The 25952-nt window shown below is 37.4% G+C and overlaps 1 protein-coding gene across 4 annotated transcripts in view; it reads left to right on the top strand.

Moving 5' to 3' along the window:
* The window catches only part of Kcnh7 (potassium voltage-gated channel subfamily H member 7), a 463447-nt gene that overhangs the window by 291944 nt on the left and 145551 nt on the right, over positions 1 to 25952 (top strand). For all 4 annotated transcript variants that reach the window (XM_052723439.1, XM_052723438.1, XM_052723437.1 and 1 more), the window contains exon 3: positions 10646 to 10801. In XM_052723439.1, the coding sequence (XP_052579399.1) occupies positions 10646 to 10801 (156 nt within the window). The remainder of the gene's footprint in view (positions 1 to 10645; positions 10802 to 25952) is intronic.

Genomic DNA, 25952 nt, shown 5'->3' with positions numbered 1-25952 from the left:
TTTTAAAGTATATTCTTGTAACCACTGTGTGCATTAGGGGACAGTTTACAAAGGCAGGAAAAATCTAAAGAACTAAACCAGGGTCTCATCTCTACAAAGTGAAAGAGACTTGCCTTGGACATTAGCTGATGGAAAGTCCATCTTCTACGAAGCCATCACCCTCGTTCTAAGAGTTCTCTGATTCACCTCTCAGCCAAAGCTAAGGAGCTGGAATTGATGAGTTTGTATCTGTCTCCAAGGTACCAGCGAACCTTTGGAAGATGCTTATCTACTATTTTCAACTGATAAAATTACTTTTCCATGTCAGTTAATGGACATAGCATTCTTTTATATCTCACTTCTTGTATGCCAACTCCTTGCTAAGTGCTTTGAATGTGTTTTCTCATTTTGTCTTACCAGTAACACTGTGCATAGCCCTCTGATTCTTCCTTTGCTCACTTTACAGATGAGGAATGTAATACTTGCAGACATTTATTAAGAAGCCTATGTAAGATTCCTTGTTAAATGACAAGGGTCAGATAAATGGTAGTTCTATGTGTATGCAGAGCTACAATGTCAAGAATAGTATAACCTTGTCATTTTGAGTATTTAAAATTACTTAAATAAGACATAATTAAACTCAAATTACTTATTTTGATATGTGAGACACTGCTATTATCACATAGCAGAACACGAATGTCATAACCAAGTTTGTATAAAATAGACTAATTTTCCATTTTTAAAACTGGCAGACAATGAATAGGTAATATTTATCTAGTAAAGTCTGAAAGAACAATTGTAGTTCCTTGTTACTCCACTAGGGAAACAGACTATCTAAATTTGTTCATGATTTCAATCATTTAATTATGTTGGGGAATGAATGTATTTATTATATTAAAGATCTTTTTTTTTTTTTTTGGTTTTTCGAGACAGGGTTTCTCTGTGTAGCTTTGCGCCTTTCCTGGAACTCGCTTTGGAAACCAGGCTGGCCTCGAACTCACAGAGATCCACCTGGCTCTGCCTCCTGAGTGCTGGGATTAAAGGCGTGCACCACCTTTTTTTAAAGCTATCACTAGATACACTGACTTCTTGGGTGCATTTTTATTTATAATGCATCTGGATAAAGCATTTTTTATTACTGCATGTGAGTTCCTCCTGTTTGTTTTCAGAATGGTCCTTTATAGTTAGCAAGGTGACTGGGAAAATAAGAAAAATGGCCACCGGTTACTGATAGCTTCATACCTCCCACAGCAGTCAAGTTAGACCCAATCCATCAGACCAAACAGACTGTATGTGCTCACTTGAACTGACTGCTTCATTTATTTTTGCTGATATGATGTTGGGTAAGAGTTATTTAATGGTCTTTCTAAATGTACCTCTGTCTCTTTAATCAAATATATAGCTCCTACATCTTTGAACTTATGTTTTCTCTGTGGCATCACTAATAGCTATAGCAGCCCATGTTTAAGTTCTCTGTACAGTGAAATATTTCTTCATAAGGTACTCCTGTTCTCAGAACAACTTGTTACGTCCTTAACACCAACAGACTAAATTCCCAAAACACCAAGACAGGATCTCCCACGACCCTCATTCATCTTTTCCACATAATAAAAGGTATTCTGACATGCAGCTAGTCCAGTGGTAGGGTTAATAAGCACGATAGCCCTTTATCCCTTCCTGCTTCTGTAAGCAACCTTAGTTATGCTTACAGGGTCACCAGAAGAAAAATATAAAGAAGATGTGAAAATAGAAAGAGGGGGTAACTGTGATTAAAATGCATTATGTACTTATAGTAAAATGTCAAAAAACTTCACACGGCCATGTCTTTGTTGCACTAATATTCCAGAGCCTCTATTTTCCCTCTCAATTCACACAGTGGGTTCACACTATCAGCCCAAGTCATTACAGTGCACCCCAGCTTACTCTGTTTCAGCCCCACTGTCCACCTCCCGGGATTCCCGGGTTGAGGCTCTTCTATAAATGCTGCTGAAACAAAACAGCACAGATCTGTACTTACATAACAGGATCTTCCACCTGACTGTTGGAAAAGCTGGCAGTTCGGGGTTGGAAATGGTTACTCTCCATCATGTACTCTGATAGTTTCCTATGCAAGAGGCACCCCTGGCTCTCCCCATATTTGTAAGGGAGAAGTTCACTGAATTAGAATTCCACTTATAACCTTATTTTACTCCTTGAAAGGACTATCTCCAAATAAGGTCACATGATGTGGATTCTAAAGGGGCACAGTTCAGTCCACAGTAGAGCCTCTATATGTATTGTTGACCTTTCTGTGAGTTTTCTTAAGGCGCTTTGTAGCTCACTTATTTCCTTATTTCTTTACTGAGATGTACTTTCTTCAGTCAGGCCTTTCCCACTGACTAAAAAGCTGCAACTTTCTCCTACCCGTGGTTCCCACACTTCATTTTCTTTGCTTTGATATGGCATGCTTCCAGCTCCACAGAGAAAGAAGCCAGAAAGTAGAGATTCTCAATAATGTAGCAGATTCAGAAACAGATACCTCATATCTCTTGGACCTCTGATCCTAACTTCTTAAAGCTACAGGTTACTGCCCACTCTGGTCACAAACGCTCCTCTGTCCCACTCATGAGTCCTCTCCTGTGGACAGTTTTATGTGGACTATCTCACCATCAGGAAGAACGAAAGGGAGCAAGTATCAACTCTGCAAGTATGTATGGCACTCCCATGACGTGCTGAGGCATGTGGGGTGTCTGGGGGTGTTTACCCTATAAGGCAGGATACTGCACTACTCTATTATTCTTCAGATGTTATGAAATTCTGGAATAGACCATAAATAGGAATGAACAATCTATTGATAAGTACAGGGCCAAATGATGCTACATAAACTCTCCAATCAGTAATTTATTCTAATTCTGTTTCAATACTTCAACACATGACCCTTTCCTTTGGATCTCAACTTGGCCAGTGGTGATGTTGATATGAGGAGAGAGTCCAAAATGGATTTGGAGATGTCTAAAATGTTTTGACTGCAAAACCAAAATATTTCTTCTTATGGAGGCTACATGAGAGCTGTCTATTAGGTTGCTGTCATTATTATCCTTTTTTAAAAATTCCTCTGAAAGTGGTAATCAATTCTGTCATTCTCACTTCAATGAAAAATTAGTGATTTTCACAAGTCTCCTTTTTGATACAGAAAAGCTTATACTCTTTCACCTTTGGGGCTAGGAGAGAGCAGTGAGACACTAAAGAGTTACTGAAAGAAAGAAAGAAAATGACTATTACATACAGAAAGCCAAGTACCAATTTCATTTGTTTTTCACATTTCTTCTGCCTAAATCCCTAAATCTACCATCAGTCATTAGTGACCAGTAACTTTCTTCTTCGATGGTATCAGCATTCCCCTTTGATTTTCTAACATGTCTTTCTATTCAAAATTAACAGCACTGCCTCTTAGATGAAGCTTTTTCCTTCCCTAGAGATTGCTGTGTTTTATTTTTATTCTAGAGCCAGCCTTTAATGACATTTTTTTTTTATCTTCAAAGGCCTTCCAGTCTACTAGAGAAAAAGGAATGAGAGCTCCCAAGTATTTGCTAAATTGATTAGTTCAGAAAAGAATGTTCTCTTTTTGGTGTCTCAAAGATAAACATTGTGGTTCTACCTCTAAGGATGGTGATTAGAGGAAAATGCATACAAAATCTGAGGGGTTACCTTGCTGTATTAGGGTTCTCTAGAGGAGCAAAAAGGTGGTGTGTGTGTGTGTGTGTGTGTGTGTGTGTGTGTGTGTGTGTGTACACATATTATTAAGTATATATTATTAATTAGTTATATAACATAATTAGATATATTAAAGTGGCTAACAGGCTATGGTCCAGATAGTCTACCAATGACTGTCTACCAATTGAAAGTCCAAGAATCTAGTAATCCAGTAGTTGTTCAGTCCTTTCAGACTGGATGTCTCAGCTGGTCTTCAGTACGTGCCAGAATCCCAAAGAAGGGGGCTAGTGAAGGAAGGGTAAGCAGGCAAAGAACACGAGCATCATTCAATGTCCTTTACATCATCTGCCATGAGAAGGGGAGACTTAGGTTAAAGATGAATATTCCCACTTCAAATGACTTAAGAAAATTCCCTCACAGTTGGACCCAGACACTTGGGTTTTAGTTAGTTTTGGATGTAGTCAAGTTGACAACTAAGAATAGCCATCACACTCGCCCTTTGAAGATGCAGCAACAATAGGCAAATAAAATAGCTCACGTTATTGAATTTTGCTTTATGCCAAATATTTCTCTAAGCGTTCTATGTGTGCACAGAAACTATCATATACTGTAAAGCTCGCACTGTGATGAAAATGCTGCTTCTTTTGTTTGTCACCATCCTGTGAACTTTACTCACGGAGGATAAATGACTGCTGTTTGGATGGTGATTTGGCAAGTGCATCCTTTTATGAATCATTCGCAGCCATTGGACTTCTGCCGCTTTTTCTTGTAAAAACAGATCTAAAGCTACAAACTCTGACCTGCATTAAGCAATCAGCATGCCTTGACTATCTACACTTCCCTGGCTCCCAATCAGCTGGTTTCTATTTGCTCCTCTTGGGGTGTAAAGTGAGAGGGAAGAAAGGTTGTGGAGCACAGCAGTCTTCACTTGGCTGGTTTGTTGGCCTTCTGGGGGATTAGCAGATGTTCAGAGTTGACACTGCCTCTCCCGGACAGATGGGTGGGCTCATCAGAGGATATGTTGACTTTACCTCCGTTTAGCTTCCTTTTCCTGCGTGTTTTCTTCACAATTCAGATGGTCCTTATCATCAGGGTATTTCCCTCCTGCCTCTTCCTCTGGAGTCCCCTCATTCCCAGCTCCATGAAGTTCTTAGTCCAATGCATAGGTCCAGGTGAGTGGCTATCACCCAGACCCCTGTCCTGTCCCAGTTACTCAGCCATGGCCTGCTTGGCTCTGTGGAAGAAGAGACTGTAAATCTTTGCCCTCTATAATTGCAGATTTGGGGTCCCATGCCCATAACCTACCTACTGTACATGTCATTACCTTTCAAACACCTGTCCTCTACCTCAATTTTAAAAAGTACATTTCATTAGGGAGTACATTTCAAGGATCTTGGACTCACAAAAGTTTGTTTTATAGAGGACCTTAGATGCAAAGAGTCTGAGATGGGATGAAGGGAAGTTCACAGCCATCTTTCCCCAAAGAAATCTCTTCCTCAATCCTTTTCTATCACTCGCTTCCCCATCTCCAGGTTGCTTTATGTCATGGAATAGCAGTTTGGTTGCTGTGTAAATCTGTGGCATTGGAGATTAGTCTCATCATAACTCTTGAGTACTGGTTAGATTTTTCCAACTTGCTACAAACTAGAGACCCCTAGGAATAAGGAACTCAGTTAAAGAATTGCCTCCTTCACTGTACCCTATGGGTATGACTGTAGGACATTAATCTTGCTGCTAATTAAGGAAGAAGGGCCCAGGCCCCTCTAGGCAGGGTGTGATCACTGGACAGCATGTGCTGTGTTGTGTAAGGAGGTAGTTGAAAATGAGTCTGGAGGCAAGCCAGTAAACAGCATTCCTTCAGGGTCACTGCCTTATTCAGTTCCTGCTCCTTGTTCCTGCTTAAATTATTCCCTGGCTTCCCTCAATGATGGACTGTGACATGCAAGTTTAAGCTAAAATAAAATCTTTCATTCCCAAGTCGTTTTGGGTCCTGCTGTTTACCATAGCAATAGAAATGAAATGAGAATAGACTTAATCTATTATATCATCATATTCACATGGTATAAAGAATTCTACCCTAATACTTTGCTGCATGGGTACTAATTTATTTGATTCCAAGGACAAGTTTACAAAATAAAATTTATTTACAAGATACAGACCGGTGAAGTGTGAGCTGAGGCGAGCCATTTAGCATAGCTAGAGGGTTACTCTGAAAATAAAGAGTGGAAGAGAGACTCGGAGTCAGACATTCCAGATGCAGAGCTAGCACTCTTCAACAATAGGGGCTCTCTTTTGTATGGATGCTGTGTGCAGAGGAAATCAGTAAACTCCGAACAAAGCAAAGCTAAGAAGCATGTCTTGAAATAGAATTGGACCTTTCTTGAGCTCAGGTGATAAAATGACTTAATGCAAACAAAATTGGATAGAGTTATTTGTAAATAGTTCAATGTACCTTGTAGAAGTGTAAAAATACACCACAATGTCTCTAGCAAAAAAAAAAAAATACCTTTAATGTCTTTTCTAGTGACTGAGCTGTGAGAGAACTGTTAGTAGTTCATACATTTAGTAGTACAGTTCGAGAGAATCTTCTATTATCAGGTGTACTTCCTGTACTTCCATTCACTCTTGATGTATCCAAGCAGTTTTATGGCCACAGTCCTATGAAATATTTCTTACAGGGAGGGCTATATGTTTGCTAGGGTCTCATGATGCCTATTAGCAAGAGCTCATAGATCCTTCCTTTGGGAGTCTTTCTGGCTCTGACGCCCTGATGACCCACAATCTTGATTCCCCTCTCATTTCATTGTGTGTCCCTCCATGATCTTTACAAGGTCTTGTTCATCCCCCCTTCGACTCTGAAGCACCTCTGGAATAAGGGTACAAACTTTCTCTATACATAACTACTCCAATTACTTCCAAATTCATAATTTTGTCTTGGACCAATACCTAAACTAAACTTAACTGCAACTCCTTGTGTTTATCTTCTCAACATCTCCACTTAGATATCCAACAATTTCAGAGTTACCATGTTCAAAAACCTATGAATATGCACAATCTTCAAGACCGCTTCCTCCCTTACTCGGTCTCAGTTTAAGAAATAGTACGCTGTGGTGATATATTGTGTCCCCCAATATATTGTGCATCCTAATAAACTTATCTGGGGTTAGAGGACAGAACAGCCACTAGATAGACACAAAGGCCAGAAAATGGTAGCACACACACCTTTAATCCCAGCATCCCTAAGGCAGAGATCCATCCGGATCTCTGTGAGTTCAAAGCCACACTGGAAACAGCCAGGCATGGTGACTCATGCCTTTAATCCCAGGAAGTGATGTCAGAAAGCAAAAAGGTATATAAGGCATGAAAACCAGGAACTAGAGCTGGTTAAGCTTTCAGGCTTTTGAGCAGCAGTTCAGCTGAGATTCATTCTGGATGAGGACTCAGAGGCTTCCAGTCTGAGGAAACAGGATCAGCTGAGAAACTGGCAAGGTGAGGTGGCTGTGGCTTGTTCTGCTTCTCTGATCTTCCAGCATTCACCCCAATACCCAGCTCCAGGTTTGTTTTTAGTAATAAGAATTTTTAAGATTCGTGCTACAGTACACCATTCTTGTTCAATACATTTCATACTCTACCTGAGCATATTCACCCACACCACCCTAGGATAAACTATTAGACTCACTTGCCAGCTTTATTACAGTATTTTCCTAAGTGCCTTCTTTACTTCCATCCTGGCCTTCTCAACAAGCTATTGTTTGCATACACATGAGAGTGATAGTTTTAAATCAAATGACAGAAATCTTTGCACGAAATTGCCCAGCACTTTTCTAGCTAAGAGAGAAGTTCTCAGTCGGTGTGCCATTTTGCATTTCCCCTCCCTACCCTCCACTCTCCACACTCTGTAGCCACCACACTGGTAAGTTACGCTGACTTCCCTGTTGTTCTTGTGTGTACAAGATGCTCTGTGAGCACACACTACAGGCATAAACTACATTCAAAGATGTTCATGCAGAAAAATCATGGCCTTTCACTTCATTTCATTTCACAATACAGCTGACTGTAAGTCACTGATTTATGAATAAAGAGGTAATTGTTATATTATTCAAATTACCATGTTTTTCTTGACTAATAGCAAGAGTTTAAAGTTTTAAACTCTGAAAAATTTATTAAAATGAGTGCTGTTTCTCCTAAATAGCCTTATCCACTTTGGAAAGATTTTCACTCAGGAAACAAAATATGGAAATGAACCCAAGTCTAACTAGTATTAGTGCAGCATAATTGCATGCATAACCATATAAATAAAGGATAATGTTATTGTAAATATTCTGCCTCTTAACAAGCACTATTAATTTCATTTGAATACATGATGCACTTTAACAAGATTTAAATTTTTCTTGATTTAATGCTATTTAAATATCATTGAATAAGTCATTTTTTTCTTCTTTGTTAAAGTAGTGCTTCATGGTTTATGTTCTGTTCCTTTTGCTTCTACCATTTCATTCAGGAAAAAATATTAACAATCACGGAATGATGACTCTGACAGAAATGTTGCTTTACAGAAGCAGTAACTCAACAGTGCATGGAGGTTGTAGAATTATGCAAGCTAAAATGCATTCCATATATGCTCCTCCTCTATAGTCTGTCTCTCCTTTCACTGTGTGCCTTCCAGAGGCTACACAAGATTGATAGATATGTCGAACCCCCAAACCAAAACTGGAAAGCGTGTAAGTGTAAGTCTTCAGTTGACTGTAAAAAAGATATATTACTTAATGGAAGCATGCAGGAAGGGATAGTAGTAAGCAATGAATCTCATATTAATTATACATATGCAATGGGGTGTGGAGCTGATAGACATGCACTGAACTGTTTTCCTGGAGCACAATGATTAGATGCTTTTCAGTACTCAACAGTAAATTTCAAGCAATTGTATGGAAGGGCATGATTTTCCTTTTATTAGCCAATACAAAACAACTCTGTTCTATTGCAAGCCTATTAGATCTTTTATTTATTGATTTCTTGCATCTTTTATTTATTGATTTCTCAAAGATCTATTTTACATTTCTGCTTCACAATCAGTAGTATACCTCAAATGCTGAAAGATTTGAAACTGCTGAATAACAAATCTATGAATTCACAATTATATTCTAGATGATGTAGGAAATGTCATTTTAAGTGGTAAAATCAATTTGTATTTTGATTCATTAGGAAAGTACATAATGGCTATTTCTCACATCTCTTCAGACTCTGTTTAACCAGTGTGCATTGTGATGCCTGGCCCATGACACTTCTATATTTAGTTCTAATGGAACACTCTTAAATTGCTTATTTTGTGTTTACTAAAGTTGGCCTGTTTGTTACCATGGAAACTTCGACAAGTGCTCTAGCTAACTATTTTATTAGATGAATTGAAGATTCAGCTGAAGACTGGAGGTGCAGCAAATCATTTTTAAAGCATACATTTTAGCATCTGTGAAGTGTGGGTTATTATTTTATATATATATATATATATATATATATATATATATATATATATATATATATTTGATATTATGTTAGGATCTATTCCATTTCAAATTTGGAATGCTATCAGTATTTAGAAGTCTAAATTACAACTAATACTTCGGTATCTCTAGGATACAAAGAATATGTGCTCTAAAGGGGTATTTGTAACTCAGTTCTGTAGAAATTAGAAAAATTGGAACAATTTAACATATGGCAAATAGCTGTCCAGTCTTATTCCCCCAAAGCCCTACATCCTCCATCTATAGCAGAAACAGAAGCAACTTCTGTTCTCAGCTCTGGAAGCATGAGCCATGATATAGGACACTGCAGGAAGAAAAGGACTTAATTCACTCCTTGTTTTGCTTGTAATAGAATTAGAAATGCCACTTTGGAATGGCAGCATCCTATGTTCTTGAAGATGCTGGGGCTCTTGGTTCAAACCTTCTGCTATCTGCCCACACATTTGTTCCTCATGTCCAGATGTCCTTCATTTTCTCACAGTTCACCTAAATCTCTTGTCAACCTTACCTTCATACACCCCTTCCTGTTCTGTCACTGAAACATAATTCTCCTCAAGATGATATCAACTAATCTTTAAAAATGAGAATAATCTTAATATACATTATCATCTAAGAGATCAAGATAGCTTTTTGAAGTTTTTGCATTTACAATTGACCGAAACAAACCCATAGCTTATGAGATTACTCTCACTTTGACTGAATAGAACAAATATTCAGAAGATAAGGATGGAATGGAACTGTTTGAGGATTACTAGTTGTCAGCTTCAAGGAATCAGACAGGCAAGTAGTTTAAAGAAATTCAGCTTCTCAACTGTATTTCATAGATCATGAATGGCAAATATTGTGTTTTGGATCAATAGATGTGGATAATGGCAATACAGAAAAAAAATACAATAATATAGATATTTTCCCATTTCCTAACAAATTAAAACAAAATAAAAGCATTGTCATTTGGATGCTGTGTATTTTTCTCATGTATTGCAGCACATGTAAGAAAGGCAGTAATTTACTATGTCCAAGAAATTAAGAAAAAGAATATAACTTTTAATTCCCAGATCATGATGATATAAAATGAATATCTCTTCACTCTTTACAAAAGTATATTTCTCATAGACATAGATTTAATACAAATGTATAGGACATGGATGATAGTGTTTTCTAGAATCTTAAAAATATTTTCCTATACTAACTATTAAAGTTATTGGTAAAAGCTAATAGGATATGATATTGTGTTTTTTCATAATATAGTAACTGAATTACCCCCTAAACTCTTTATGTGTGTATATAAAGTAAATATAAAAGCAATAAATTATGTAAAAATTAAATTATTTTATTGAATGTCAGTGGTCATTTAAGATGAATTTTTATAGGAACATATTTCAATTTTATTATTACTCATAGTTCACATAGAAGGTATATTTTTGATCTAACATTCATTTTTTCCCTCTCCACAGGTTCTACTTTCATTTGTAACACTCACATAATCCCAGTGAAGAACCAAGAGGGCGTGGCTATGATGTTCATCATTAATTTTGAGTATGTGACAGATGAAGACAATGCTGCCTCCCCAGAGAGGGTAAACCCAATATTACCAGTCAAATCTGTAAACCGTAAGTACGAGGCCACATGTCCATTAAGTCCTGATATTCTGCTGCTGCTGCTGCTGCTGCTGTAATCATTTGCATGAGTCAGTTCTCACATAGGAAATATTGCTATTTTGTATCAGATAGCCATATTACAAAGATGTTACCCTTTGACCCTCTACAGAATTTATCATCTACTTTGATGGTCATATGTAGTAGAATATTATTTAAAGGTGTGTTACTTTTGTTTATGTTGCATTTGTTTAACTCTGTGAACCTCTATTACTGTGCCTATCTAAAATACCTGGTGGTCTAATAAAGAATTGGCTGATTGCAAGGCAGAAGAAAGGATAGACGTGGCTGGAAGGCAGAGAGTATAAAGAGAAGGAGAAATTTGGGAAGAGGGATTGGAAATCTAAGATCTAGGAGCCAGAGAAGGAGGTCTTCCAGGGGCTAGTCACCCAGCTACACAGCAAGCTATGAAATAAGAGTAAGATACACAGAAATAAGAGAACAGGGAAAAGCCCAGAGGCAAAAGATAGATGGGATAATTTAAGTTAAGGAGGACTGGCTAGAAACTAAACCAAGCTAAGGCCAGGCATTCATAAGTAATAATAAGCCTCCGTGTGTGATTTATTTGGGAGCTAGATGGCAGCCCCCCCACCCCCCGTGCCAAAAAGAGTTAAAATAACAACAACAGTCATATATCTCAGGTATGCCATGATATATTTCACCAATGCCTTTTTTTGGGGGAAATGGTCATGCTATGTAGCTCTGGATGGCCCCTGAATTCAGTATGTTGTCTAGGATGGCCCCAAACTGACTGCATCTGCTTCCATAGTACTGAGACTAAAGGTGTGCTCCACCTATCAGTTCTTTAAACTGAAAAACACTTAGGTTGTTTTCAAACATTAGGTATTAGAAATAACACTTCATAGAGCTAAACAAAGAATTTGTATTGCTTGATAAACTATTAGCTTATAAATTAAAAAAAAATAGTTTTATCTCAGTTAACTCAAAATAATGAACCAATAAACAGATAAAAGAGGTTTTAAAAAGAACTAATACATCATACAAATATATTGATATTGGTAAAATAAGGTAGTTCACACTGTTAGGGGATATTTTGTTTGCTCCATTTAATGATTTTTCCAACTCAATCTCCTGTACCTTAATTTAGAACACATTAATCTTTTTCTCTTTTGTTGCTGCACTTTAAACTAAATTTTAAGATTTATTTTAGTTGTATTATTCCATCCATTTGGTGCTTGTTTTTTGATACTTATTAAGATGTTATACTTCCCATTTACTTGATTATAGTTTTGTGGGAATGCATGTTTATTGATAAATTGATCGTTTTTCATAGTGATAGCATTCTGTGTTGCTCTATTCCATTTTATCGTGTTAGTGTTTAGTTGTTTCAGTCTACATATATTTCTGTTTATATTTGTTAACATTTTTACTTTTCTAATAGTTGTCTTTATAAAATAGTTTATTAGATGCCATATATCTGCACTTACATAGTTTGCTGAATTTACAGAATTGGTTCTTTCTTCATCCTCATCACACAATGAATTTTGACCCCTTGCTTTAAGCTAGAAGATCGTTTTCTGTCCTTCCCACCATAAACTTCTAGTTAATAATATATTTCTTTGAGTTTGTCATCGTGTTGCTAAACATCTTTAGTAGTCAGCTATTTGACTTACTGGTTTGAATTATATTATTAGACTCCTATACCTTATTGGCTTGGATTATAACATTGGGCTCCTATACCTTATTGGCTTGGATTATAGCATTGGACTCCTATACCTTATTAGTTTGGATTATAGCATTAGACTCCTATATCTTGCCAACAAGTCATTCAAATGTAGTCTGCTTTTTTCTCCCCACCTCTGCCCCTTTTTTGACATTATTTTCTAGTCTGTCAGTTATGGAACATTTTTATGTTTTTCACTTTTGTTTTCGTCTTAAATTCCTAATAAAATATAATCAGTATTCACATGGATCTCCTCAGTTTCCCCAGCATAACTTACTAAATTAAACTTACTCTTGCAAAGTGTTTTCAGAACACTTTCTTATTCCATGCATGTGAATATTTAGTCTCCAGTTGGCGGTACTGTTTAGATAAAATTTAGGGGTATGGACATGCTGGATTAAGTATGTAATTTAAGGGTGAGCTTCGAAAGACTCAGGTCATTTCTATTTCAGTCTCTCTGCTTTGTGCATGTGGGTTTAAGACGAAAGCTTGCCACTCCAGCTGCCTTGTCTGTTTCTTCCCCCACCATGATGAATTCTTATCCCTCTAGAACCATGAGCCTGAATAAACTATCCCTTCTATAAGTTGCCTTGGTCATGGTGTTTTATCATAGCAATAGAGAGGTGACAAGTAAAAAACACCGTTCTTTGATAACCTCAATGCTTGAAGGACAGCATTGGTAGATAATAGCAATTAGGGTGTTAACTTTCATTTGTATTGGCCTGGGACTCCAACAGCTTATTCATTCTTTTCTTCCTTTATGTGTTGCTGACAAGGAGTCTAACGCCAGTCTCCTTAACCATGCTAGCGATTTGGGATCTGGGTCTTATGCAACTAGTAATCTGGCCTTTTTCATCTCACACTTCCTATTTCGTCTCCAGTGTGGACACGCCTCTGCAAGAGGACTCTTCAGAGTGTAGTTCATCTTTCTAATATTTGTGCCTCCACTTTTCTTACATAGGTTCTGTGTGGCTCTGTTCTCTGATTCGTCCTGTGTCCTCCTCAGCAAATTCTGCTGCTCTAGTTTTAGGTGATCATTTCTAGGTGCAGATGAAAACTGATGTTTGAAGATATTCCTGTAACCATGCCATATGCATGCATTACGGGTACTTTGATTTGACCTCTCCCTATTGATTTCTGTGGTTGGAGATGACTCATATGAAAATTGAACTTTATATACCTGGTATTTCTAAGGCAGACTGGAAAACATCGCGAAGTGTTAATGATGGAAATTTTAAAATTCTATGCTTTATCTACATCAAATAACAATGTGCATAAAATAAAATCATGTTTCCAAAAGCTCATGCTGTCCATTGTGTCCAAACTTTGAAATGAGATATATTTATAAGTAGGGGCCAAAGGCTGACATTGGTAACTTTTTCTGTGGCTCTCTACCTTATTTTTGAGATCAGTTCTCCCACTGAACCTTGGCCTTACTGCTTCAGATAGACTGGTGATTCTCCTGTTTGCCTCCATGGTGCTGAGATTCTAGGCCTGTGCTACTGCAGCCAGCTTTGAGTTTATACCTTATCACGCATGTGTGTTTGTTCATATGTGTATGAGTGGATGTGTTTGGGTGCACATGCGTGGCCCTGAAGTTGATATGATGTGTCTTCCCTAAGCACTTTTCTGTTTATTGAATCAGGATCTCTCAATGAACTCAGTTCTGGCTAGAGTAGCTAGCCAGCTTGCCCTAGGTGTCTCCCATCTCTGTCTCTTAAGTGCTGACACTACAGTACCTACCACGCCCACCTGTTTCTCACATGGGTTCTGGGATCAGAATCTGCTCTTCAAGCTTACACATCAAAACCTTTATTCACAAAGCCATATCCCTAGCTGTCACATTTAGCTTTTTCACATGGGTTCTTGGGGTGGAACTCAAGTCAAAACTCATATGTGTGCAGTTTACTGGATGAACTGTCATCCCATGTGCAACTTTTTGGCACTGAAACACAAAACTGTTATCTATAAATTTCAAGCTTAACAGCCATATTGAAATGTTTTGGGTTTTTTCCTTTAGATTACAAACACACACACACACACACACACACACACACACACACACACACACACACACACACCCCAAACACATAAAAACAAAAAACTGGTCATGCTTTATGGCCCGTTATGCTTTTTGGATGGGGTTTTATTATCCTTGGCTCCATGATGTTTATGGTCCATGAGTCACAGGTTCTTCCCTGAAAGTATAAACCTAAGTTTAATACTAAATCAAACAATTAAACATTTTTCATAGTATCAGTTACTTCATTTGCCAAGTCTAAATAGCAGTACAAATTTAATTTTCCTTAAAGCAAAGGTAGAACAAATATATTAATGTAGTATAATGCCAATATCCTGAATTATCACCCTGAAAATTACTACATTTGAGATTTATTGAAAAATCTGTAATTCTTAAATCTTCCAAAAGATGTGTTTTGAAACAAAGTTAAATTACCATTAAAAAATTCTGATCCCAAACATTATGTCTTTAAAGTGATACCCACTTCAATTTTGATATGTTTTCTCCTTATCAAATTCAGTCACTACTGGATGGTGTATGAGAGTGAACTTCACTGGTATCTGTCTCTCTCTGCCATGAATATTTGTAAATATTCATGAATATTTGCCTGTCTACAGAGGGAATGGCTAGTTTACTTTCTTAACCATCTTCTCAAAATGCTTCATTTTACCCATGGAATAGTGTCTGATATGACTCTTCATCTTATGGATATACAAAATCTTATAGAAGTAAATCTTTAAGACATAAGAAATCTTATGGAAGTAAGATATAAACTGCCCACACCATAGCAGAGGATGGAACTTAGAAAAAAAAAAGATAATGTATTCATTTAAAACTGAAATACAAATGTTGAATTGACACCTTGGTTTCCTAAATAGAAAGAAATCTACACACTTGCTTCTGGAATATAGACAGTCTATGGCATTTTATGTTCATTTAGACTGGCATCTCATGGGAAAGTCCTGACAAAGCCAGGAGAGATTCTGCTCCTTATTTTGTGACTATGTGTGGTTCCCCTATGGTGTAGCTGTCACTCACACAGGAAATCACTGGAGAGAATAAAAAAATATGCAGATACAATTGTTTCCATGGCTTTTCAAAGTCTTATTATTTACAGTCAGCTTATTGGTTTTGCACATACCCTACTGTCATTCTGTTCTCTGTTTCCCTTAACTTCGTGTCAGAATTTGAAGAATTGATTGTTAAATCAAGCAGAAAAGTTTAAAAGACCCAAATTTTGCTTGATAACATTTCACATTATATCTCATCTCTGACAAACCATGCTGATTTATTTCTTTGAGAGTAAAATTTTACTGTCAGTACAAAATAATGGCCTTGGCTTTTTTTGACATCGTTTAGAGATAGATAAAGATAGATAGAGAGCCAGAAAAAATAAAACAAAAGAGAGGGGTAAGGAATCCGGGGAAGAAGTGAGGGAGGGCTGAAGGAAAGAAAGAAGGAGGGAGCCAGGAAAGAAGAGAGGGAGGCAGGGAGGAGGGAGGGGGGAGAGAGGGAGGGTAGAAAGGGAAGGAGGGAGGGAGGGAGGAATGGAAGATGAAATTTGAATACATCTCTTTGGAACAACATATATATTGTTAAGGAGAGTCCACCAGAGAGGTCAACTGAAACAGTTTATAGCCAATTGAAAGTCTTTGCTCAGCCTGGGTGAAGGGAGGAGGGGACTGACCCTGCCTCCACTGAATCTACCAGGCTGAGCCAAATCCCCAGGGGAGTCCTTGCCCTGGAGGAGATGGGAATGGGGGGGTGGGTTGGGGGGAGGGTGGGAGGGCAGGAGGAGAGAGGACAGGGGAATTCGTGGCTGATATGTAAAATTAAATTAAATTATAAAATAAAAAAAGAAAAAGACTGCTTAAATGTGAAAAAAAAACAAGTCTTTATTCCAGTCAGCTGGGACTGTACTCAAGTATTCAAGACTTAAGTATAGCCCTGAGCATTTAGAGCAAGGAACTTTTAAAGACAAAAGCTACATCCTGATATCTTGCTCTGCAGCTACAGCTACAGCTACAGGGAGAGGTTTTGCTCAAGCAAGCAGTTTAACAGAAGCTAAGATAAGCAGTTAGCTGGAGGTGGAGGTTTGCACAAGCAGACTGTTTAACAGAAGCCACAGTCAGTTAGACAGTGCATCTCTACCTCAGGTTCCTAGAATAGAGTTGAATAATTTTCCTTGAGATTCTCCATCAAAGAGATCATATTCTAATTAAACCTGAAATGACCTCAGCAAGAATACAAAATGGCAAAACCTCTGCACTGTCTTGTCCTATTACAATGTTAACCCTCAATTAGACCTTAATATAGTGATATTACTCCAAAGCCTACAATCCAATTGCAGGCTTGTGGGTCAATTAAACTGGTCATAAATAAAGTCTGGTTATACTGATATATATGATAAATACTTTAAACTGATGTTTTCCTCTAGTCAATGCTTAATCTCTTATGAAAATATTGTATGTATACTTCTGAAAGAAAGAATTAGAGAAAGAAGTAAAGGGGAAGATTGCCTACTTACTATTTATTAAAGATACATGTTTTTTTTGTAAATTACTTGTCTTCCTAAAATGTCACCAACTTGAGCAAAAAAAAAAATGACATGTGTACATATTTTTAACTATTAAATTGAGACAACTAAGGAAAATAAGCAATGTTAAATTCACATGGAAAATAGAAGTTATAAAAGGGGAGACTTGTGTATTGAATGGTGTAATAAACATTCTCAGTAAAAATACTAGCTTTAGAATATGGAGTCCAACACAAGAAAAGTAAGCACATTCTTCAGAAAAAGTAAATTTTTCACAATATTATCTGTGAGAGTTACAAGACCAGATACAAATAGATGACTTATGTCCCCCTAAATGGAAAATGTTCATAAGAAAGTGATAGTATTAGTGGGTATACCTATCAAATTAATAAATACTGTACAATGGATCCATTTAACTAATCAATGTTAATAAAATAAAAGACTCAATTTTTTTTCTTATTGGTACTTTGTATAAAATATTCTTAAAAATGGAAATGATAGAGTTTGCTAAAACTTTCTTGAGAACATTGGGGAAAACTAATTTGATCAAAATTCTTGATTGGGATAGTTAATCTCAATTGTCAACTTAATAGGAACTAGAATCCTCTAAGAGATAGGTCTTAGGCATATCTGGGACATGCAGTCCCTCTGTTACCTAGATTAGGTTAACTGAGGTGACAGAACCTGCTCACTGTGGGCAGCACCATTACCTGGAATGGGATCTGTACTACCTAAAAGGTGAAAATGAGCTAAGCACATTCACTCAGTGGTGTCTACTCTCTGACTATGGATGATCCATGCAAGACTGTACCCTTGAACAGTGGTCCAGAATAAACCTTTTCATCCTTAACTGACTTTTGTCAGGGCATTTTCTCATAGCAACAGAAAAATAAACTAAGATAATATCCAAACAGAAAATTAATGCATATAATTTTATCTTGTTTGACCTACTATAAAAGTTTCTCTAATGTTTATCTCACCAAACAAATCTCATTAATAACATTTTCACTCCTTAATCAATGTAAAATACTTCTGAGTCTCAATTTAAACCTACATCATTTACTGTCAAAAGTCCATGATATATTGAGTTTGTGCTCTAATTTAGGTATTTTCTAATAAGTGACAAGCTCTAAGTTTTCTTCATTCTTAGAAAATTTATTTCATCAACCTATTAATTGAATATATATAGAGAGACTATATAAAATATACACATATATATATATATATAAACTATATTTCAAATGCTTTTTCCTTTTCATATTTTCTCCCATTTCCTCTAGCAAGTACTTCCAACTTTCTCTAGAGTGCTTGTGACTCTGGCTTCAAGTCCATTCCTGTGTGCTACACCACAGAAAACTTTTCTTCTTGTGCCCACAGCAGGGGTGAAGGAAGTCATTGGGTTGGAAATTCCTCAGCAACTATATGCCACCTTCGGCTGGCAAATCCTAAGTAAAACTTACATGTGCCCTAAGGATCTGGACTACCCTGCTCCTTCAAATCTTCCCCAGTGTCTTCCTCCCATGCCAATGTTTGCTTCTGGCTCCTTCCTCTGTTGCTCATACTCAAGCTGCTGAGAATAAATAGCCTGCATTTCAACAGACACATTTTGTTTGTATCACATCATGTTTTTTTTAAAGTTTTAATTAGTCAGATTTGTTGCCAGCATTTAAAATTTGGATATTGCACATTAAAATTAGGATATCTGGCTCTCTTTCTTTCTCTCTCTTGAGTATCTAGCTACACACCCCAAATGTTCGTTTATAAGTTAGCACAGAATGCTAGCCACCCCTTTTTGACAGGGCCTGTGCTATCCTACTAACTGTATTCAGAACATGTTCCCTTAAGTTGTGTATATACTTGGGTCTCTTAGTTCCTATTATTCGTCTCTGTCTGTAGGCGTTTGAGCCACACAAGTATCCTTGTTTCCACTCTTCCCTTCTTTCCACAGAGCAGCATAGTCGAGCTCTCTGCATTCATTCCCTAGACTGTCCCTTGCATAGGTGAGTAAGATTCACTTCTTGCCTATATTTCTACTTCTAGGCACCTACACTCACTCCATCTTTCAAATGAACAGTTATTTCGGAAGCGTTTGCTCCCTCCCTCCTCTCTTTCCTTTCCCTCCTCCCCAGTTCCTCACTTTCCCGCTCTTACTCTCATTCTCTCTCTGTCTCTCATCAGTGCTAGAGGACCGCCCTGGTGCTAACACCTACTAGACACGCTTCTACCACTGAGCCACACTCCAAAGCCCCTTCTTATTCTACCCTTAAACGCTGTTTATCTTCCAGGAGCTACTTTCAGCATTCCCCCTCTATAGGAATCATCATTGTACATCCTACTTGGCCATTTTCATCTGTTACCTACAGCTTCAGGCCTTTTGAGAAATCAGTATTTCAAATCACAATTTCTTTAGTCTTTTCTCATCACTTAGAGCCTGATATATCCAATAGCCCATTAGGTGTGTTCTTTGGAATATTTTAGTCCTTCTGGAAGGTTTACCCTTTCAAGTTAAGTGTGTCTTAAGATCTCTGGCCTCGCTCACTCAGAATTCTTTGATCATTGTGGATGTTGTCATTAACCAGGTCATCACAGCCAAAATATAGCATCATGCTATGCTTCTACTCCCATTGAATCTTCTCATTTCCCATCAAAAGGGTGGACCCACTACATTCATTACTTCATTCAATAGCTCTCTCTTATATTGCACTACAATTATCCTACTCAGAAGTTCAACACATCTTACTTGAGCTAATACAATAGTCTCATAATTTTAATTCCTTCCTTCAGCTTCTTTTCTCTAATATTACATGAAACATTGCTTGTTTCAGATTACAGTAGTCCATTATTTCTATCCTTTATAATACCTTCTTGTTGCCTAAAACATGAAACTCCAAATTACTGTGTGTATGCAATACAAAGATCTAAATCAGAGTGGCTTCCATCATCCCCTCAGCTTCCTCTTCTATAGCTTCTCATACTTCCCATTACTGAGTCTTTTGTCATGTGTTGTCTGGTAGAATGTCGCCATTTTTGTAGCATATCTATTCCAAAAGACTCTTTCCTGTGGAAATCCCACCTCATCCAAGCAGTTCTATGTGGTCCTGTTCCTGTGGGAACATAACATTTCACACTTTGGCCTACTGTCCCATTGGGAACATCGGTTTGCCCAGTAGACAATAATAAAAATCATATATAATCGTAATTTTTAAATATACATAAAAATGAATTTTAAAAGTCAAGAATAAGAGAGAGGTGAGGACTGTGGGATATTAGAGAATAATAATCTAATTTAATGTGGCCAGGGACCCTTTAGCTCAATTTCAAAGAGGCTACACGTTCTTTCTTGTACCTCTATAAATCCTTCGCAAATAGTAAGTATCCATGTGTGTAACAAAATTAAACACATGCATACATTGTTTCACATGGAATTATTATTGGTTTATTATCTACTGAGTGGGCATCAACTGAATTGCCCAAGTCAGTGACTCTCCACATGGCAAAACTATGGCTATGAACAGGAAACATGCTTGAAATTCAAGGTTTTGGTCTCTGTGTCGAAACTACTGACTCAGAAACACACAAATTCAGTACTCTATGTATATCAAACTTTGCGTCATTCTGGTGCCATGGTCTAAGTTAACTAATATTCAAATAAAATGATTTTTAAGTGAAATCAAGTATAAGTCACATAATAAAACAACCTCAAATCTCTATAGGGGTTTATTCTGACAATAACTTTCAGAAATGAACTTTTAATTTAATCTTGTTTAAAAGATCCCATTATCTTGAAAAAGATTGAAATTATATCTTTGGGGGCATATTTTACTATTATCTTTACTAAAATAAAAGTTTGAATTATCCTAAAAGCCTCAACTGAAACTAAATTTATACATGCAAAATAGCACTTGATAATTCGGGCAATTATCTGTCTAATTTAAGCCACTAAAACCTATTCATAAGTTTTGGACTCACTCAAGATAATTAACACATAAAACGTACATTTGCCTCAACAGCTACATTACTTCCTCAAATTTGTGTCTGTTTTCTGACCCCAAGCAAGGGAGAAACAAAGAAATGTTCCATGTAGTTCATTTGCAGAAGGGCCGTCACCATGCTTTTACTATTCTCCATTGGAGCTGAAAGTCATTCCTTAATTCAAAGATGAAAGGCTGCCGTGGTAATACAGAATTCCCTAATCAGCACACATTACTATAGAAACGGTCTGCTATTCAGCGGAATTTAATTAAAGGTTTCACGATGTAACTAATGTTTACTTTCATCCTTCCTTTGAAAGTCTCTTCTATAAGGATTAAATTTGATGTAGAAAAAGGAACCATGCCATTGTTGCAAAAACAAATAGGGAAAAAGTTCAGTCACATTTATGTCATGGTGTTCCTATTATATGGGCAAAGAGCATATATCTAAGACCAATTGAAGTGCTTGTTATTGGGGAAAAAAATATGTGCTTCGTTAACAATGGACGTTGATCAGCACCCAGGTCAGCCTAAGCATTTCCAAGGCCCCTTGTGAGCATTTTATGGAATATTTTGTTGCCTAGCAACATGAACATCAGGGACACTCTCTAGTTATACAGCATTTGGGAAAGTGGACTACTTCTCATTCATGTTTTGAACATTCTATTTAGAGCTCCCCTCAGCATGATGGCTGCATGATCATCCAGAATCAATACAAGTTAAGATGTTATCACGTCCAGGAGACCTGAATTGATTCTTTAACTTGGCATTTGGAGAGAGAAAAATGTAAATATACCTGAGAGAAACTTAATAACAGTATGGTAGAATCATGCATTTATTAATTTAGTGGTTATTTTATGGAGATCTAGTTAGGCATATGTAATGTTGGTGTGTTGCATTCATTCTCTGTGTCGCCTCACTGAATGATTTTAACCTTGAGTGGTTAATACCTGTCTTCTTGCTTATCTCCCTTGTCCAAATCTCTGTTTGCTGCCTCCTTTGCTGTCCTGATGATGTGGCCAGACTGGAAGCAGGGCTTCTCACACACCAGCAGCAATTTTTAACAAGTTCAGAGGAGTGTGTTGCTGTCTTTGCTGCTGCTACAATTGTCCTCATGTCTCAGTGCAGCCCTAGCTGACCCCTGATCTTCATACAGCATCCTGCGACTCACATCACTTCAAGATCCCAATTGGTCCATTGCTCACTTCCTCCTTCCCTTTGTTTGATCTTGCTTTTTCTCTGGTATCACCTGCTCTTAGGTTGTATCATTGGAGACTTAGTCTTATGTGTTTTTACTAATCACATCTGCTCATTCAAAGAGCCCATATTTAACTTTACTGTCTGCCAGGTGACTCCCAGGAGATATTCTGTTATGTTTTGTTTTGCTTTATTGTTTTGTTCTGTATCTCTAAAACTACACTGGCTACATTGGTCTATTTATCATTCATTACTCAGGATAGCCAACTGATCAGTACTGAGTCCACATTGAATGCTATTTTTTTCCCATCTAGCTGCTAATGGCACCTTCTTAGGCAACATTCTAGGTTAGCTTTGCAGCCGCTCAATATATACCACCTCACTCACTTAGGAGTAGGAAAAACTCACCAGCTTTCAAGGTGTTTCTTTCACACTTCTCTCCTTTAAAAGAAAATGCTGATTGATAGGTCAGTCATTTTCTGTTTCTCCTATCAAATTTGGTCTTTTACCAAATTTGACTGTGGATTAAAGCATGTCTCTCTACATGTCCATGTTTATTGAACTAGAGAACTGTTCACACTGACTTTAAGGCTTTCGATTCAAGTGTCAAGTGTATGACTACCATGAATTTAGAAAATCCCTTTCACTTCTTACTTTCTTGTTTGTTTTTATTGTTGCTTGTTTCTTTTTCTTTTTTTTTTTTTTTTTTTGAGACAGAGTTTCTTTGTGTAGCTGTGACTGTCCTGTTCTGTAGACCAGGCTGACCTTGAACTCACAGAGATCCTCCTGCCTCTGCCTCCTAAGTGCTGGGATTAAAGGTGTGTGCCACCGCCACCTGGCTCAATTCTTACTGTGAATAACTGGCAATAAAATTCACTTATGACGACTTTTTTCAGAACTAAAGGTGGCTCTTTTTCTCCCTCTTTGTACTGGACCCTTTGCTCCTGACTGTGATAGCAAAAATCCTGAACATTTTGATTGTCACACACACCAAACTGCCTCTCAGTGGGTCGGAGGATTGTGCTCATGAGTGGATGTAGGTTTACACAGGGTTATGACCTTTCCCAAGGGCTGCAGCAAGTGACTGGGTGATTCAGAGACACAAGAGGCTTCAAATAAGCAGCAGAGAGTTTAAGATGACATTGGACTCCTGAAGTCTTGAGTCTTAAGGTAGTAGATGGAGGTCAGGGCAGAGTTAGAAATACAGTAAGGCCCGAGAGCAATCCACCAGCAGCTGCCATTCTAAGGTGCACCCCAGCCGCAGTTCCTCCCTGAAGCTTCAGGTGCATTTAGACAAGAGTTGACATTACTCCCTCTTCCCAGTCCGTCCTTACAGTGAATGTGCCTGAATGTAGTCCCATGAAAACATTTACATAGTCTACATAGTCTGTTCTCTCTCTCTCTCTCTCTCTCTCTCTCTCTCTCTCTCTCTCTCTCTCTCTCTCTCTCTCTCTCTTTCAATGGGACAGGGCTTTTCTGTGTGGCCCAGGCTGTCCTGGAACTCCATCTCTAGACCAGGCTGGCCTCAAACTCACAGAGATCTTCTTGCCTCTGGTTTTAAATGTGTGCTCCACCACTACCCAGCAAGTCTGTTTTCAGTGATCCACTCTAACCCACCTCAACCCTTCACTAAGGGAAAAGCTGGCAGCCTTCACTACTTCTCAGCTCACTTCCCTCCACACTCTCCTTGTCCTTACCACACCTCAGGGTAGCTCTATTTGCATAACAATCAACACCTAAGGAGCTCTCCTTTTGGTACAAAACTCAACCAGGAACAACCAACCAGGCAAGGCATAAATGTTTTGAAGTCACATATTGGATTTTAGTAGTAAAATTATTAGATCATCAATGTTACAAAATTTTGTGAAATGATAATAAATGGAATGAAGGAAACAAGAACTTGCAGTTGAAAGAAAAATCATGATTAAAAGCTATGTGGAAATTTTTTATATGAATATTCATTTTTCCCCAAGAAAGACTGTTTCTGATATACATAACTACCAGCACTTGTTATTTAAATTGTGTATTTAAGCGAAATTACATTCATAGAAGTAGTTTATCAGTATTTACTCTTATCTGAGAATGCATAAGAGTTGTGAAAAAATATTGAGTTTTTTCCTATTTCAGGTTTACTATTTTAGTAGACATGACACTAAATAAAATCCAATTATCCAAGTAAGAAAGTAAAGTTAACAAAATCTGAAGACATAGCAAGACATTTTTCAGAGTTAAAAGCCACAACAGTTCCACTTATCTACGTTTTCTATTCCATCCCTTAAGGAAGTACAGCAGTGCACCAGTTTCTCAGTGTGTATTCTTTCCGCGTGAACTACATGGAGACAACTAAATCTGTAATGCAATACAACATGGTCATATTAACCTAGTGGTGTGGAAAAGACCATCTGTACCACCTTGATGTGACTGAACTACAGGAGCAAAATAAATGCCTGTGTGCTCATTAATTTAAGAGAGCTACTGGGTGTTCTTTTGGGGGGGGTGTCACATAACTGATTAAAAATGAGTAAAAGTAGGCATTGACCTTCCATGCATTGTAATAAAACTTGCAAAATTGATTTGTAAACTGTAATTCAATTTCATGTGCATTAAAAACTAATCAAATGACTTTGATGCAGCTCACTGATTTTTAACTTGGCAATTTACTTGAGCATATAAAAATTGTTAGTAGAAATATGTAAAAATGCTTTCAAAACACTTATAGTCTTGCACTGATATCCAATCTTATTTGTGCAGATTGGTTGCTCTCATCTTTGTATATTAATCCACAATATAATGTTTAATATACTTGTATTGTGTCATAGCATTTTACCAGAGAAATAAATCCTATTTCAATTACTTTTAACATTATTAACTACTAGACTACAAGTGAAATCTTGGCATTATAAATTAGCCTGCTTAATTCTAAATTGTTCTCCAACAAGCATTTTATCTCTATTTTCCTAGATGATGAAGGCCTTGAAGACACTTCTGTGTAAACTCAACAATCAGAATGGAAGCAATTGAAGCCCTGTCTCAAAGGGTGAAATTGATAATAGGAGCTGTGTCAATATACAGGGCATGATGTAGAGTCCCCATGATTTGTTTAGTTCTACTCAGTTCTAAAGTACATAGGAGTCAATGCAGTTCCAGGAGGCTAAGATTACAGAAGTATAATGATCAGAGTAATTATATGTTTTAATCTAAACTAAGCACATTATCAACTCAGTTTATTATGTGTTTGTCTAACTCTATGGCCATACTTGGTTATTTTGTGAAAACTGAGGCAAAATAAACAAGGCCTTCCATGCAAGGGTATAGACAGTGTTAACTGGGAAATCACTATGTCTATTATTACCTTATGCAGTGGAAACTGGAGAAATATCAACCTGGTTCAAAGGGAAGGAAAAGCCTCTCTGAGGAAACTCTTCTGGGCTATCACCTGAATGATGAACTAAGTAGACAGAAGGAAAAGATCTAACAGAAGGGAGCCCTGAATCTGAAAGAAGCATGGGCCTCCAGAGGAATAAAGAAGCCATCATGGAGGATTCTAGAGGCCAAAGAGGAGAAGTAAAGATCAGGGTAGAGATTATGTATCTTCATTCTCCAAGAAAGAACTTACAGAGAGAAGTGAGAATAGTCACTTTATCCAATGTGAATGTTTAACAACATAAAGCTCATTGTCTTTGGGAGATGAACAACAC

The sequence above is a fragment of the Peromyscus californicus genome, unplaced genomic scaffold (genome assembly GCF_007827085.1).
Source record: "Peromyscus californicus insignis strain IS unplaced genomic scaffold, ASM782708v3 Scaffold_7__1_contigs__length_154581171, whole genome shotgun sequence".
NCBI classification, from domain to species: Eukaryota; Metazoa; Chordata; class Mammalia; order Rodentia; family Cricetidae; genus Peromyscus; species Peromyscus californicus.
This window is presented reverse-complemented; position numbering and strand designations above follow the sequence as displayed.